This window comes from Pan paniscus, chromosome 7 (assembly GCF_029289425.2).
Source record: "Pan paniscus chromosome 7, NHGRI_mPanPan1-v2.0_pri, whole genome shotgun sequence".
Taxonomy (NCBI): Eukaryota; Metazoa; Chordata; class Mammalia; order Primates; family Hominidae; genus Pan; species Pan paniscus.
The window spans coordinates 136,524,772-136,540,329 of record NC_073256.2 but is presented as its reverse complement, the minus strand read 5'-3'; the positions used below and the strand labels follow the sequence as shown (position 1 = coordinate 136,540,329).

The 15,558-nt window shown below is 36.8% G+C and overlaps 1 protein-coding gene across 1 annotated transcript in view; it reads right to left on the bottom strand.

The window, feature by feature from the left end:
- Positions 1-3,650: 3,650 nt before the first annotated feature.
- COLEC10 (collectin subfamily member 10) overlaps positions 3,651-15,558 on the bottom strand; it is a 42,702-nt gene continuing 30,794 nt past the window's right edge. The window contains exons 4-6 of the mRNA XM_003823324.5: positions 10,584-10,637; positions 9,091-9,186; positions 3,651-7,181 (exon numbers count right to left, since the gene is read on the bottom strand). Of these exons, the coding sequence (XP_003823372.1) occupies positions 6,790-7,181; positions 9,091-9,186; positions 10,584-10,637 (542 nt within the window). The 3' untranslated portion in view covers positions 3,651-6,789. The remainder of the gene's footprint in view (positions 7,182-9,090; positions 9,187-10,583; positions 10,638-15,558) is intronic.

Sequence of the window (15,558 nt, the reverse complement as noted above, 5' to 3'; positions counted from 1 at the left end):
CTCCATTAAATACCTCCTTACATTGCATCTTTTATTCATCACATTATGTGGGGAAGAACTATGTAGATTAGAAAAACAAAGTTTAGAGCACTTAAGATATTCTCCTAATATGAACAACTAGTAAGAAGCACAGTTGGTGTGACCTTCAGGCAGTTGCGATATCAGATCTAGATTTTTAATTTCTAAGTGATGCTGTCAAACCAGTACTACCCTGGAAGGAATCACACTGTCATTTTCCTATCATTGATAATACCTGAGAAAATTTAGTCTCAATATGTTGATGCTGTGAGTGATGCTGTTTAGTTTACTTTTACCATTTCACAAGTATCTTGCTGCCTCAAAGGATACAATCCAAAGACCTGGAAATTGTTTGATTAAGGACAATTAGAGCTGCTCATATTTGGGTAACACAGATCTAAGCAGGATGAAATGCACTGTTTAAAATGCCAGCAGTGTTTGTGAGTGAGTTGTCCAAAGTGCAATCAGCGTTTGCTATATCTTTCTATAACAAGGGTGTACAACTTTCTACTGTGTTTGCGCAGTGACTCACTTCTCTAGTGAATTCTTTTATGAGGAAAATAATTACATGCTTATTTTTGCTTGGGGCAAATCTTGATTTTTTTTAAATTATACTTTAAGTTCTGAGATACGTGTGGAGAACGTGCAGGTTTGTTACATAGGTATAAATGTGCCATGGTGGTTTGCTGCACCCATCAACCTGTCATCTACATTAGGTATTTCTCCTAATGTTATCCCTCCCCTAGCCCTCCACCCACCTAAGAGGCCCAGTGTGTGATGTTCCCCTCCCTGTGTCCATGTGTTCTCATTGTTCAACTCCCACTTATGAGTGAGATCATGCAGTGTTTGGTTTTCTGTTCCTGTGTTAGTTTGCTGAGAATGATGGTTTCCAGCTTCATCCATGTCCCTGCAAAAGACAAGAATTCATCCTTTTATAGTTGCATAGTATTCCAAGGTGTATATGTGCCACATTTTCTTTATCCAGTCTATCATTGATGGGCATTTAGGTTGGTTCCAAGTCTTTGCTATTGTGAAAAGTCCTGCAATACACATGCATTTGCTTGTGTCTTTATAGTAGAATGATTTATAATCCTTTGGGTATATACCCAGTAATGGGATTGCTGGGTCAAATGGTATTTCTGGTTCTAGATCCTTGAGGAATCGCTGCACTGTCTTCCACAATGGTTGAACTAATTTACACTCCCACTGACAGTGTAAAAGCATTCCTATTTCTCCACATCCTCTCCAGCATCTGTTGTTTCCTGACTTTTTAATGATTGCCATTGTAACTGGTGTGAGATGTTATCTCATTGTGGTTTGATTTGCATTTCTCTAATGACCAGTGATGATGATCTTTTTTTTGTCTGTCTGTTGACCACATAAATGTCTTCTTTTAGGAAGTGTCTATTCATATCACCCACTTATTGATGGGGTTTTTCTCTTGTAAATTTAAGTTCCTTGTAGATTCTGGATATTAGCCCTTTGTCAGATGGATAGATTGCAAAAATTTTCTCCCATTCTGTAGGTTGCCTGCTCACTCTAATGATAGTTTCTTTTGCTGTGCAGAAGCTCTTTAGTTTAATTAGACCCCATTGGTTAATTCTGGCTTCTGTTGCCATTACTTTTGGTGTTTTAGTCATGAAGTCTTTGCCCATGCCTATGTCTTGAATGGTATTGCCTAGGTTTTCTTCTAGGGTTTTTACGGTTTTAGGTCTTACATTTAAGTCTTTAATCTATCTTGAGTTAATTTTTGTATAAGGTGTAAAAAGGGGGTCCAATTTCATTTTTCTGCATATGGCTAACCAGTTTTCCCAACACATTTTTAAAATAGGGAATCCTTTCCCCATTGCTCATTTCTGTCAGGTTTGTCAAAGATCAGATGGTTGTAATTGTGTAGCATTATTTCTGAGGCCTCTGTTCTGTTCCATTAGTCTATATACCTGTTTTGGTACCAATACCATGCTTTTTTGGTTACTGAAGACTTGTAGTATAGTTTGAATTCAGGTAACGTGATGCCTCCAGTTTTGTCCTTTTTGCTTAGGATTGTCTTGGCTATACGGGCTATTTTTTGGTTCCATATGAAATTTAAAGTAGTTTTTTCTAATTCTGTGAAGAAAGTCCGTGGTAGCTTGATGGGAATAGCATTGAATCTACAAACTACTTTGGGCAGTATGGCCATTTTCACGATATAGATTCTTCCTATTCATGAGCATGGAATGTTTTTCCATTTGTTTGTGTCGTCTCTGATTTCCTTGAACCGTGGTTTGTAGTTCTTGAAGAGGTCCTTCACTTCCCTTGTAAGTTGGATTCTTAGGTATTTTATTCTCTTTGTAGCAATTGTGAATGGAAGTTCACTCATGATTTGGCTCTCTGTTTGTCTATTATTGGTGTATTGGAATGCTTGTGATTTTTGCACATTGATTTTGTATCCTGAGACTTTGCTGAAGTTGTTTATCAGCTTAAGGAGATTTTGGGCTGAGACCATGGGGTTTTCTAAATATACAATTATGTCATCTGCAAACAGAGACAATTTGAGGTCCTCTCTTCCTATTTGAATGCCCTTTATTTCTTTCTTTTGCTTGATTGCTCTGGCCCGAACTTCCAATACTATGTTGAATAGGAGTGGTGAGAAAGGGCATCCTTGTCTTGTGCCCATTTTCAAAGGGAATGGTTCTAGCTTTTGCCTATTCAGTATGATATTGGCTGTGAGTTTGTCATAAATAGTTTTATTATTTTGAGAAATGTTCTATCACTAAATAGTTTATTGAGAGTTTTTAGCATAAAGGGGTGCTAAATTTTATCAAAGGCCTTTTCTGCATCTATTGAGATAATCATGTGGTTTTTGTCATTGGTTCTGTTTATGTGATGGATTATGTTTATTGGTTTGCGTATGTTGAACTAGCCTTGCATCCCAGGGATGACACCGACTTGATCATGGTGGATAGGCTTTCTGATGCTGGATTCGGTTTGCCAATATTGTATTGAGGATATTCACATCAATGTTCATTAAGGATATTGGCCTGAAATTTTTGTTGTTGTTGTTTCTCTGCCAGGTTTTGGTATCAGGATGATGCTGGCCTCATAAAATGAGTTAGGAAGGAGTCCCTCTTTTTCTATTGTCTGGAATAGTTTCTGAAGGAATGGCTCCAGCTCCTTTTTGTACCTCTGGTAGAATTCAGCTATGAATCTGTCTAGTCTTGGGCTTTTTTTTTTGGTTGGTAGGCTATTAATTACTGCCTCAATTTCAGAACTTGTTATCGGATATAACACACATTTACAGAACTTTCCACCCCAAATCAACAGAATATACATTCTTCTCAACACCACATTGCACTTACTCTAAAACTGACCACATAATTGGAAGTAAAAACACTCCTCAGCAAATGCAAACTAATGGAAATCATAACAAACAGTCTCTCAGACCACAGCCCAATCAAGTTAGAACTCAGGGTTAAAAAACTCACTCAAAACCACACAACTACATGGAAACTGAACAACCTGCTCCTGAATGACTGACTACTGGTGGAATAACAAAATTAGGGCAGAAATAAATAAGTTCTTTGAAACCAATGAGAACAAATACACAACGTATATTTGTCTCAGAATCTCTGAGACACAGCTAAAGCAGTGTTTAGAGGGAAATTTATAGCACTAAATGCCAACAGGAGAAAGCAGGAAAGATCTAATATCAACACCCTAACATCAAAATTAAAAGAACTAGAGAAGCGAGAACAAGCACATTCAAAAGCTAGCAGAAGACAAGAAATAACTATGATCAGCGCAGAACTGAAGGAGATAGAGACATGAAAAAGCCATCAAAAAGTCCAGGAATTGAGGAGCTGGTATTTTGAAAAGACTAACAAAATTGATTTTTATATATCTGTTTTGATTGCCCTATATCTCTAGTTACCTGCAGAATTGTACTGTGGCTGCCGTAAGTCACCTCCTCAACACTAATGCCTATGTGGACATTTGTGAATTGAAAAACAAAACAGTGAACACTAAATTTGTAAGGCAAGTTGCTGTATCCAGCATCTCTGTTAATTAATCCTCATCTTTAACTTTGGAATGTAGTACAGATAAGTTGTTTGAGCCCCTGCTATCACAAGACCATTGTGGATGAACTTCCATTCAATACATGAGCAATGCACAGAAATTGGAGAAGACACTGCATTGGCAGTTTCAATCAGCAGGCTAATGGCATTCATTTATATGTGAGCTGATTTTGGTAGATTGCTTAGCTTCCTTGGGCCTCAGTATTATCATTGGGAAGTGGCAGTAAAAATGACTGTTTTTCGTCCTTCACAGAGTTTATCAGAATCAAATGAAAATTGATATGTGAAGGCATTTTTTAAAGCACAACGTGCTTCACAAATTTGAGTTTTTATAGTAATTTTAATTAAGTGTGTGGTGTCTTCAAAATTTCTTTCAGGCAAGGTTGCAGGATATACCTTATTTGTTGAAGTTCTGTTATCTTCTCTTGGAAGCATCACAGACAACATGAGTCATTGAGAGAACTATTATTATAACATTCACAGTAAATAATAATAGCACTAACAGTGCACACAATAAATACTCATACTTTGGGGGCTTAGAACAAATCAGAACATGGATCCTTAACATGAAGTTGCCCGTAGGCAACATTTGCTGCATGTCTCTCCTTCCTCTCTTCTTACATATGAGCTTTATTTTCCTACAGGTGTTTCTAGGTTTTCATTCCTCATGATCTGGGATGGCTTTCTATCCAAGGATACTGGCTTTTGATGTCCTGCTTTGTAATTTTTATTAAGCTTTTCTGCCTTTAAAATATCATGTGCTATCATCTCAAAAGAGTTTAACTAGTAACCTGATAAATGTCAAACATATAACAAATTCCTATTATTAAGCTGAATTGAATAAGGTATTAATGGGATATCTTGACTTTGATGTCATCATATCCTAATGACATTCTATTTGGTTAGAGAACCTTCTGAACCTTCCTCCAGAAGTAAGAAATGAAATGATCACAATTTTAGCTAGAAGACTTTTGACCTCAAATCTTTAATTTTAATTAATTTTTAACCCACTTAAAATTTGGGTTAAAAATTAATTAGTTGCCAACATATTAAAATATGAGCTTATGTTACAAAGTCCCAGCCTTCTGACTTCTCTTGAAATATCAGCACATTTAGCAAGATTGGGTCCTCCCTAGCACCAGCAGCAGCCACTGAGGAGCAGCTGGCTCCTTTGGAAGGGCAAGCTGTGCTCAGTGCACTAGGGTCCCCACCTGTTCCACTTCATTTAGGTAAGTCATCTGCCTGGCCCCTGTAGGATCTGAGTTTATGGCCCTTGTTGAACCCACAGAAATAACCTAATTAAGTCCTATCTCATAACCAGTTAGTCACGGGTGAAATCATGAACAGATGGTTTAAGGTGAACATATGTTGTTGATCTGTTTCTTTTACTTCATTAACCATTTTGCCAGCATTTGAAACAGTCTAATCATATGTCAGAAACCATAACTGGAGTAGAAGTTTATAGGGTGATAATCTAGAGTATGTTTGAACTGTTTATTTTTAAATTCCAAGTGAAAGCTGCTTTGAGGTTTGATCTACAGTTCAAGGTAGAATTTTACCAGCTCAGTAAATGTGAGTTCTAAGCATGTTCCGAATTCTGTGCCTCACACATTTCTGTGATGCCAGAGTATTAGAAGGGACATCTCCAGTAGGATTTCTATGACATATATTTATGAAGAGTAAAAGGCCTCCCATGAAATGTCACCATTAGTGATATGTTAGAGGCAAGGACGAGGGGGCCTGGAGATGATGTTGGTAGCACTTTGAAGCTTCCAGAATTTTCTTAAGGCTTCACAAACTCCTTCCCTCATTCCCTATGCCTAAGGTGAATAAAATTGATGCAGGTAAACCTAAGATAAATAAAAATGAAGTTAAGTTAATAGCAGTGGGCAATTTAGCAAGAGAACTATAACCAATATTGTTTGTGAACAATTCCCCATTTTTTTCTTTTGATTTCAAGAGTTCCATTTTTCTTAAATCAAAGTGTGACTATATAGGGGCCTGAGATTAAGGTGTGAGCCTACAGAAAGGGGTTCAAAGCACCTACTTGGTATATGTTAGTGAAATCGATAGATCAGAAATACAAAAAGAGTATTTATCATTCCACATGGTCTGAAACAAGACACAAAGCTAGAAGTCCCCCATATAAAGGTTTGGGGTTAAAGCATTTCTATGTCTGTGCCAACAAGGAGAACTTCCAAGTATAGCCATGGCCATAGGGTGTGACTGGTAAAAGATCTGGGCATCTCGGATTCAAAGATCTTATCATTGCTCACAGAAAGCCCTTGTACATGTCTGGCTTTGGGCCAGGGCAGGTTAGCCTAACCATCAACAACCTTCCTGATCATCACTGGTAAACTGGGAAATTATCCACTGGGATAGACACAGAGTGCTCTAGGGAGAGATGGTAGAGCAAATACCAAGAGAACAACTCATTTGACATATAGACAACCAAATATCTCGTGCACAATTAGTAATTAAAATTCTCTCTCAAGACCCATGTAACCTGGCGAGTTATTGGGTCTATAACATACCATGTGTGAAAATATGAAAATCATCACAAAAGAGCATGATGATGGAGGCTCCATACCTCAGTTTAGCATTTCCTAGCTATGTTGACTCAGATCAAATGTAGTACAATTAGGAAAAAAAGGATGGATAACAATAACTGTAATGACGGTCACAGGAAAATAGCAAATACGTAGGATGAGGGAAGTTACTTTTTCTTCTTGATGAACTCACAGACAAAGTACATGGTAAGATGGCACTCTGTGTCATTCCATCTGCCAGAGCTCAGCATCTCCACACAGTCCTCATGACCATAGGGGTCGCTGGGTTCCCCCTCATTCCAGTTGCTATAGTTCTGCAGTGGAGTGTTGTCTGTGAACACGTACTGTCCCTCCCTTTCAAGGTCATTCACGCCAATGAACACCCGAAAGAAGCCACTCTTGGCAACATAGTCAGCGATGAGTGTGTTGGCAGCTTCATCCTTGGGCATGGCTAGCATTCCACCCCGAATCCTGCAGTGGGTTAGGGATTCCCTGTAGTTCTTCTCTTCCTGCACGATGTAGTAGAATTTCTCTTCAGTTTCCCTAATCCCTGCTATCACTGCAGGGAGAGAAAAAGGAATATCATTATGTATCTCAAAAAGATAAAAGGCAACAAAATTATATTATATTGCCAGATTTACATTTATTTATTCAATATTCAAGAATTATTTTTCAAAGCCCTCTTATGAGGTAGTCACAGATTTAATTACCCCCACCTCTAGTTATCAAATAGAGAACACATATCTACCGTTTGTTCTCCCTTCCTTTTCTCCTCAACTTCTCACACACTTGGCCAGCACAAAGTTGACAAAGACATGTTACATGAACTTTCAGCCAGCCCATCTCATACTATATTTCCCAACATAGTTTATGCTTTAGCTATACTGGTGGCCACACGAGCAGGCCCTTTTCTCTTATACTTCCAAGCCTTTTATGCCTAGAAAGTCTTTTCTACCTGGTAAACTTCTACTCATCCTTTAGATCTCAGTGGAAATGTTTTCCCCTATAAGAAGTCTTCCCAATGCCCTTGGATAGACATGGCAGTCGCTCTTCCCCAAGTTTCCATTGCCCCCTTCACTTCCTCCTTCTAGCACTCAACACATTTTAGTCTCATCGTTTGCCTGAATTTCTCTCCTACTTACCTGTGAATGTCTTAAGGACAAGGACTATGTCTTTGACACTCTTTAGCTTCAGTGCCTGGAATACTTATGGGAATGGTAAATGCTTATTGAAATGATGTAGGAATAATACAGATGTTTGTCCACATTGGACCAAATTCCTGGGCTGTGAACATGTACATGAATTGGGATTGTCCATATTTCATCCCAGGTACAAGAGGAAGACTGAGCTACTGAGTTAGCTTCAGGACAGAACTGGAGACTGAGAATCACCCTTCTCTCATAATATGGCATGTATGTTTTGGGTGTCAGCGGCCTCTACATAGGCATTTTAGGATCCATAACTTTAATTCACAAAGAAATCTATGACCATCAATATGTTCAGAACTATTGCTCTATGTTCTCCCTGTATGATCTGGCTTATTCATGACAGTCTAAGTCATATAAGAGACAGAATCTTCAGTACAGATTACAACCAAAGTTATAATTAGTGTGGTTAGTTAATATCAAGTATTTCCTTTGCCTCTAGTGTTACAAGATGAGGATGAACACGAGACACCATCTATGTGATTCCAACAATGTACAGCAAATATAGCTGAGTTACAATAAATGAAAGTATAAGAAAAAGAAACCAATTTTAACTGTAATTATAATAGTTATCTTATTAATACTGTCTCAGAAGAAAATACATAAGCCCTTTCCACTTCAAGGGCTTTTCTGATAACTAGCATTAAAAAATGGACAAGGGATAACAAAAAATGACCAGTATTGGAAGTTGGAAAACAGATAAACACATGATGTTTGTATTGTGGATAGAGGAGTCAGAGAAGCTTGTACTACATTCCTGCTCTACTGCTCATTAGGTCTGTATCTATGGGCAAGGTACTTCCTCTAAGCTTTAGTTATCATAGTAACTACATACTACATAAACAATTATGAAAACTCAGTGAGATAATGCTAGTAGTTGTGCACTATTCCATGCACTCAAGAAAGCAGTTATTGTTATTATTACCTCTATTTTCTGAGATGCTAGTTCTGTGTGACTCTTACTGTCTCTTTTTATTCTTACAGCATAGCTTGCCACACTCTGCTCTTTTCTCCATTCCCCTCACCTAAGAAAGTCTTTCTCTTCCCATAAGCAATGCACATACATATAAATATATGTAGCGGACTTGAGGTGTCCTAGGGGAGTCTTAGTGGATAATTAGCAATTTGGGAGACCCTTAAACTGGTGACACTATCTCAATAGCCCTTTGTCCAACTCAAGATATTTCCATCTAAGAGTATTGGAATTGTAGTGTTGATGGAGATCTATCAATAGATACATAACACAAAAGAGAATATGTTCACCATTCTTGACAAACTTCATAGATGTCTTGAGCCGAGCAATACTAATATCCAGTTGTCCAACAAATTTCCGGTATCTTCCACAATCACAGACAGTACCTTTTAAATGACAAAAACTGTGAATTCATGTTGAAGTACCTGCAGACCAGTGGAAAGGAACATTTGCTCTCTTTCCAATATTCACTATCTTTTTCTAGTCTGGTTCTATATATCTGTGAATGGCTATACTTTAAACCTTTTATTTAAAATAAGGTTTCCAATTTACATTATTTATAGAATTTCAGAAAATATCTTTGTAAATGTTTTGAATGAACTATAAGACAATTCTAAACTAGATTATTAAAAAGAAGAATATATATGACAACCACTGCATACACATTTTGGACCATTTGGCATTTTTTTTTGTTGAACACAGAATGTGTCTGCCCAATCTCAGAATAAAATTTTTACAGCTTTCTTGAAACATATTTCCTGCCAGTGTTCTCTTGTGTTATTGCATTATTCAATAGATGACACAGTTTTTCTAAGACAGAAGAAACTTTTCATGATTAAATCAAATGTTAATTCTAATTATCCATTTAAAATACAGCTTGCATGTTTCAAGGACAAAGTTTGAATCATATAAATAGATTCAACTGAAGTTTGTAAAAGCCAGTTGCCCAGTTTGTGGATTAACTATGATTTTAATGTGTCTTTCATTCTTCTTTGCTCACCTAACTTTTCAACAACCTGCAAATATTGCTGTGACAGAGAGGGAATTACAAGGAAACCGATGTAAAATTCAAATGATTCTCTTTTTCTATTTAATGGCTGTTATACACAAACATTTCAATTTTTTTCCTTTGGTAGCTTGAAAATTAAAAATAATTTTATTAGCCAAAGGAAAAAAATCTATGGCCTTATGTATCCATATTCATATGAAATATGAAGAATGTCAAAGAGTTCTTAGAATTGTCTTCACCATACCCCTGTGGATAGAAACAATTGAAATTACCAAAGAACAATCTACTTTCTTTCCCTGTGTAAAGCACTGGGAATAAATCTCCAGGACAATAACCCTAGATAATCTCCGTGGCCATGGAAAGCATGTACTGTAACCAGGGGCCTGTCTGCATCTGGTCAGGCTGCTGCTGCACTCTGATGGCCAGTATTTGGTTGAGATGCTAGTGAAAGGCAAGGCATGCCATGCTGAGGCAGGGCCTACTGCCATATTTTTCTCTTGGCCCAGAAGAATTAGGCTGCTTCCTGATGGGCTGGGCTTTCTTCTCATAGTAAGCATGGCAGGGATGAAACGTGTCATCATCCCTGTCCCCAGGGCTTGGAAAGTCACCAGCAGGGAGACAGGAAGTCCCCTTCTTCCCTTTCTTCTAGCCTGAGGAAAATAAGGTTAAGCATACTAAAAGGACTCTTGCTTTTCATTTGAAATATATTTATTTTTGAGATGAATAAACTTGGAATCATGCTAGAAATCAAAGAGAACATTGAACATATCGTACCTGCTTTGCCTTTTTCTCCAGGTATGCCAAGCAAACCTTTTTCCCCTTTGTCACCTGAATAAAAACAATAGCAACCAAAATAAAATAAAATTAAAATAAAAGAAGAAGGGAAAAAAGGAAGGAAGGAAGGAAGGGAATGAAGGAAGGAAAAGAAGGAAGGAAGGGGGGAGGGAGGGAGGAAGGAGTGAATTTACATCTAGAGTCAAAGCAGTTTAAATTGTATTTGCAATATCTACAGCTAATCTCTCTAATACCTCTTGGTTTTTATAAATAATGTGATTTTCAATTGGCTACACAGGTGCAACTAATTAAATGAGTCATAATTTATTTAGATTGAATATAGAATTCCAGCAGGGTTTGTAAGAAGCATTTGAATTTGTGTAACCTATCCTATTAACATTTTTTTTTAATAACGTGGCCTTCTGAACAAGGCTAACACAATTCTCAGCATGTTTTCAATTTTAAAACTACCATTGTTATGTGAATCTCGATCAATTTGTTAGCACACTATAGTGTCTTTGTACTTATTATGCCCCAAGTTATTCCAAGTGGCTTTGCCCTTGGATTTCCAAAACAAAACAAAACAAAACAAAAAAACACATGTATTGTGCTTTTTCAACTTAATTAGACAAATATTTACTGTTTACTTACTCTATGAAAACCAAAAGTCTGGGTGCTTTCAAAGGATATACAGAAACATAAGATTCAACCTATGACTTGAAGGAGTTTACAATTTTTAGAAGTGAAGTGATGTATGCAAATACTAATAATACAAAGTCATGTCAAATATATTATACTGAAATAGCAACCTTGGTACTTTCCCTCTCTGTACTTCTTTATATGTAATCATTTTCTCACTCACAGGTGTCCACAAAATAATTCTCAGAGAAGCAGGATTTTTAAAGCAGAGAGAAAGAATAAAACACGTTAATTTTTTTTTCAACTTCAAAATAAGTTCTTGAAGCCCACATCAGACACAATAATTGAAAGCAAAAGCTTTTGATTTTCAGGAAGAAATGTTTGGCTGAGGTTCTTGAGAATCAAAAGGGAAGACCCTGACGGATTAAAATAGAGTTTATGCTTCAATAGTGATCTGGAAAAAAAGAAAAAGAACTCACGAGGGATGAATGCAGGATGAAGGTCACCTAGGCTAGGTATGTGGAGCTTACCCTCACAGGAATGTGGTGTGGTCAGAGAATGAGTTATATGGCCCAAGGGGACAATGCAAAAGGGAATGGAGTTGGTATTAAGGTTCTGCCAAGCCTCACCATTCACCAGCAACAGAGAAAAAGTGGAAGCCACTCTAAAACCTGTAGGGCGCCCCATGTTGCATGCGCTGAGGACACCCATTGGCTTTTCTCATCATTGTCTGATGTGTTTCTTTAAAAGTTCCTTACATAGTTACTTTTGATCATTCAGAAGAAGGCATGCCTGCTGGGGCCCCAAGGATTTGTTGAGCCTTTCTAAACTGAGCCATGTGGACACATTTCTTTAGAGTTGATGCCAGTCATTCATGTGCTCCCCAAACAGAAGGTGGGGGTCCTTGAAGGCCAGAATACAGTTTACATGTGCAGGAGGAAGGCTTCGAACTTGTACTTGGATGAAATGAGACAACGGTGAAATCTATACCAATGAAACGTGATACATGTTGTGAGAGAGACATTGAACAGAGAGATAACATAGTCTGAGAGGAAGGCAGAAGAGATAGTGCTTCAAGTGGAAGGGTAAAGGAAAGTTTAGCATTTGAGCTTCGCTATGAAAAGCTTCAGCAACTGAATGAAAGTGGGCACAAGGTCAGGTTCAAGGTACAGCAGAGGATATAGTTGGGATAAAGGCATGAGCATATGTCGAGCACCCTGCTCAGTAATATCAATCTGCTCACACCTTAGTTATACCCTGCAAATTCCTTATTTCTCTTACATGTCAGTTGGAAAAAATAAGAATAGATTTTGAGATATTCATGGAAGAAAGGGAATATACATTTTACTAAGTACCAATCAATCACCAAGTACTATTTGGGATACCTTACACATATTATCACATTAAATCTCATGAACTAAGTGTTATAATTATCTTTATCCTACAACTTGAAGAAATTGAGGATCAGAGAGGCAAAATAACTTGCTCGAGGACATCTAGCCATTAAATGGCAGTGCTGATATTCCAGCCCAACCATTTCTAACCCCCGTTTCATGGTGCTTCCCAATGAGTTAACCAATGGTTTAATGAAAAAAAGCAAGGTGTTTGAAAAATGTTATCAAAATTTGCAAAGAATAGCAGTCCTCATCACCATCAAAAACATTATGCACTTAAAAGATTGTATGATTATGGGTTTAATGTTTCGATTTTTTAAAACATTATATTTTCTTTGCATGTGAATCCCTTTTAATTCAACACAGATGGAACGTTGATTCCAGTTATGCTATGATCCTAGTTCTGGGCTAAGCTTTATAATGGACATAAAAGAAGCATAAATCAAGTGCCTTGGGAAAATGACGGGCTTTTAAGGAAAGCAAAACACACATAAGAGAACAAGAGATGAGATACTATCATGTACTAACAGAGCGAAGCAAATGAAAAGCCTGGTAGAAATTCAGAAAAAGAAAAGACGGTGTGGATCAGAGTGGAGAAGGCTTCACTGAAGCAGTAGCCCTTAGCTAGAACTTAATAATATAGAAAACAGTTTCTTGAATTGCTATGTGGTCTTTTTTTTCTGAGAAGACATAAACTCTGTGACTACTTTTCAGTATTTTGACATGATTTCTTTTCATTTCACGACAAATGGGAACACCAAAGCAGTGTGGTGCAATGAAAGATGACGAAAGCTCCCCAAAACCAGGGTTTGAATCCTGGCTTTGCCACTTACCGGCTACACGTGGACAGGTTACTTAATTTCTCTAAGCCTCCTTTTCTTTATCTTAAAGGTAGAAATAATTAGTACCTAAAATTATGAGATCATTAAGGAGAATAAATTAGGTATAGTAATATTTTCTTATAATGGGATTAGCACTGGGCTTGACTCACAGAGAATGCTTAACCAATGTTAACTTCTGTTTCCTGAATCTGAGTTATGGTAAAGGAATGCATGCCAAGTACTTAGCCAGCTTATGGAAGATTTGAGCTTATAATGTCTATTTCCCCAAAACAAATTATGATTTAAAGTCATCCACAAAAACTGATTTTGGCCGATGAGTGGGAACATGTCTGTAATAACTGTCTAAAAGTTGAATTAGAGGTCACATTCAAACAAACAAACAAAAAAATCATAATGCTTTCAGCATAAATGGATTATTGACCTTAAATAAAAACATTTATTTTGCTATGAGATGCAATTTGCCTATACTAAATCACTATTATTTCTTATTCCTAAAATGAAATATTGACATCCAGGAAGCTACCCTATCCATGCAAGTGACAACATTAAGGCCAGCCTAGAAAGTTGAGATTAATCTGAGTCAGTAAAATATTCAGAAAGACAATCATCAAAATGAGGACAATAAATTTCAAAGTACAGATTAAAAATGAAATTAATCCAAGTGAGATGGATCATTGCATCTCCATTTAAAAAGATTCCAGGACATGCTCATAAATTTGATGGCACATCTCTGGAGAGGAAGAAAATCTTAGTAGCTAATGGTGGAAATTGATATTAAGGAAAAGTGGTACTTATAGAAATATGGAGTAGTAAAGAGAAACAAGTTGTAAGAAATAATATGTTTTATTATGCAGTTTTTCATGTTTAATGAAACAAACATCTAGAAAGTGTCTATAATATATAATAGGCATTAAGATAAAATGGTTAAATACTAGGGTCCCAACAGAGCTTATTTTATTTAAACAAACAAATCCAGTGAACATTTCATTCATTTGTTCTCCCAAGAAGTTCAGGTCTATGAGGGGAAACAGATAAGCTAATCAGATATGACAATGAGTACAGTGATACAGGTATGTATTAGGTGCTATGTACCCGAGCCTTAAAGGAGGAATTAGCATGAAGGAAATAAGGTTAGTTAACCCTATCATTTCAAGACTGGTACTTTTCCAACATCTCTGGAAGTTCATCCACTTTGGGGCTCAGCTAATCGTACTAAAAACTCTTGAGCCTTTCTTGTCTTCGTCATCTACTATGCTCCCAAGTTACATAGTCTTATTTTATTCAAGGGTTAAGACTGTGCTTAAGATCCTTAGCTTTAACTCTTCTGGATGGAATCCCATCAAGACTTACACATCTAAATCTAGGGAAGTGCAAAATCTAGAATGACCATTAAAAAATGAAGTTCACTGCTCTCAAAAATATAGCCTAAGAAACAATAATTTTAATCTGGGGAGTTATTGTTTACTGGGTACAGAGCTTCAGTTCTGGAAGTTGAAAAGAGTTCTGGAGGTGGATGGAGGTGATATTTGCACAGCAATGTGAAAGTACTTAGTGCCATTGAACTGTACACTTAAAAATAGTTAAGATGGCTAAGGTTATGTTGTGTATCACTGCAATTAAAAAATGTTACTTATCTAAAAAAAAAAAAAAAAAGAAGTTCTTCGATTCTGGACTTATTCATGGCAGCGACTTACCCTCTCCCTCCACTTCTGCTATCTCTGCAGAGCAATACGAGCAATACATGAGATCTTAATCACATTTAGCATAGCTGCATCTCAGAAATTTTGAAGTCCAACATCCCACTTTCCTGCTATACCTTTCTGTCTTTAACCAGTGGTTTAACGAAGTTGATACAGATAGGGACAGATCCATGATGCATTTTATCTGAAGCTTATACAGTTTGAAGGGACTTCTTTAAAAAAAGATACAAAATTAAAAATGGAAAAGTGGTTGTAAAAATGAATATGTATCATAAGAAATAAAAACAAATCACTAAATTTTAAAAGTAGGTCAATTGCACATTACAAAATTCACTAAACATTACAATATTTTCATCAATGAATGAATTATTGTGCCTTGAAAGTGCTTTTTTCATAATAA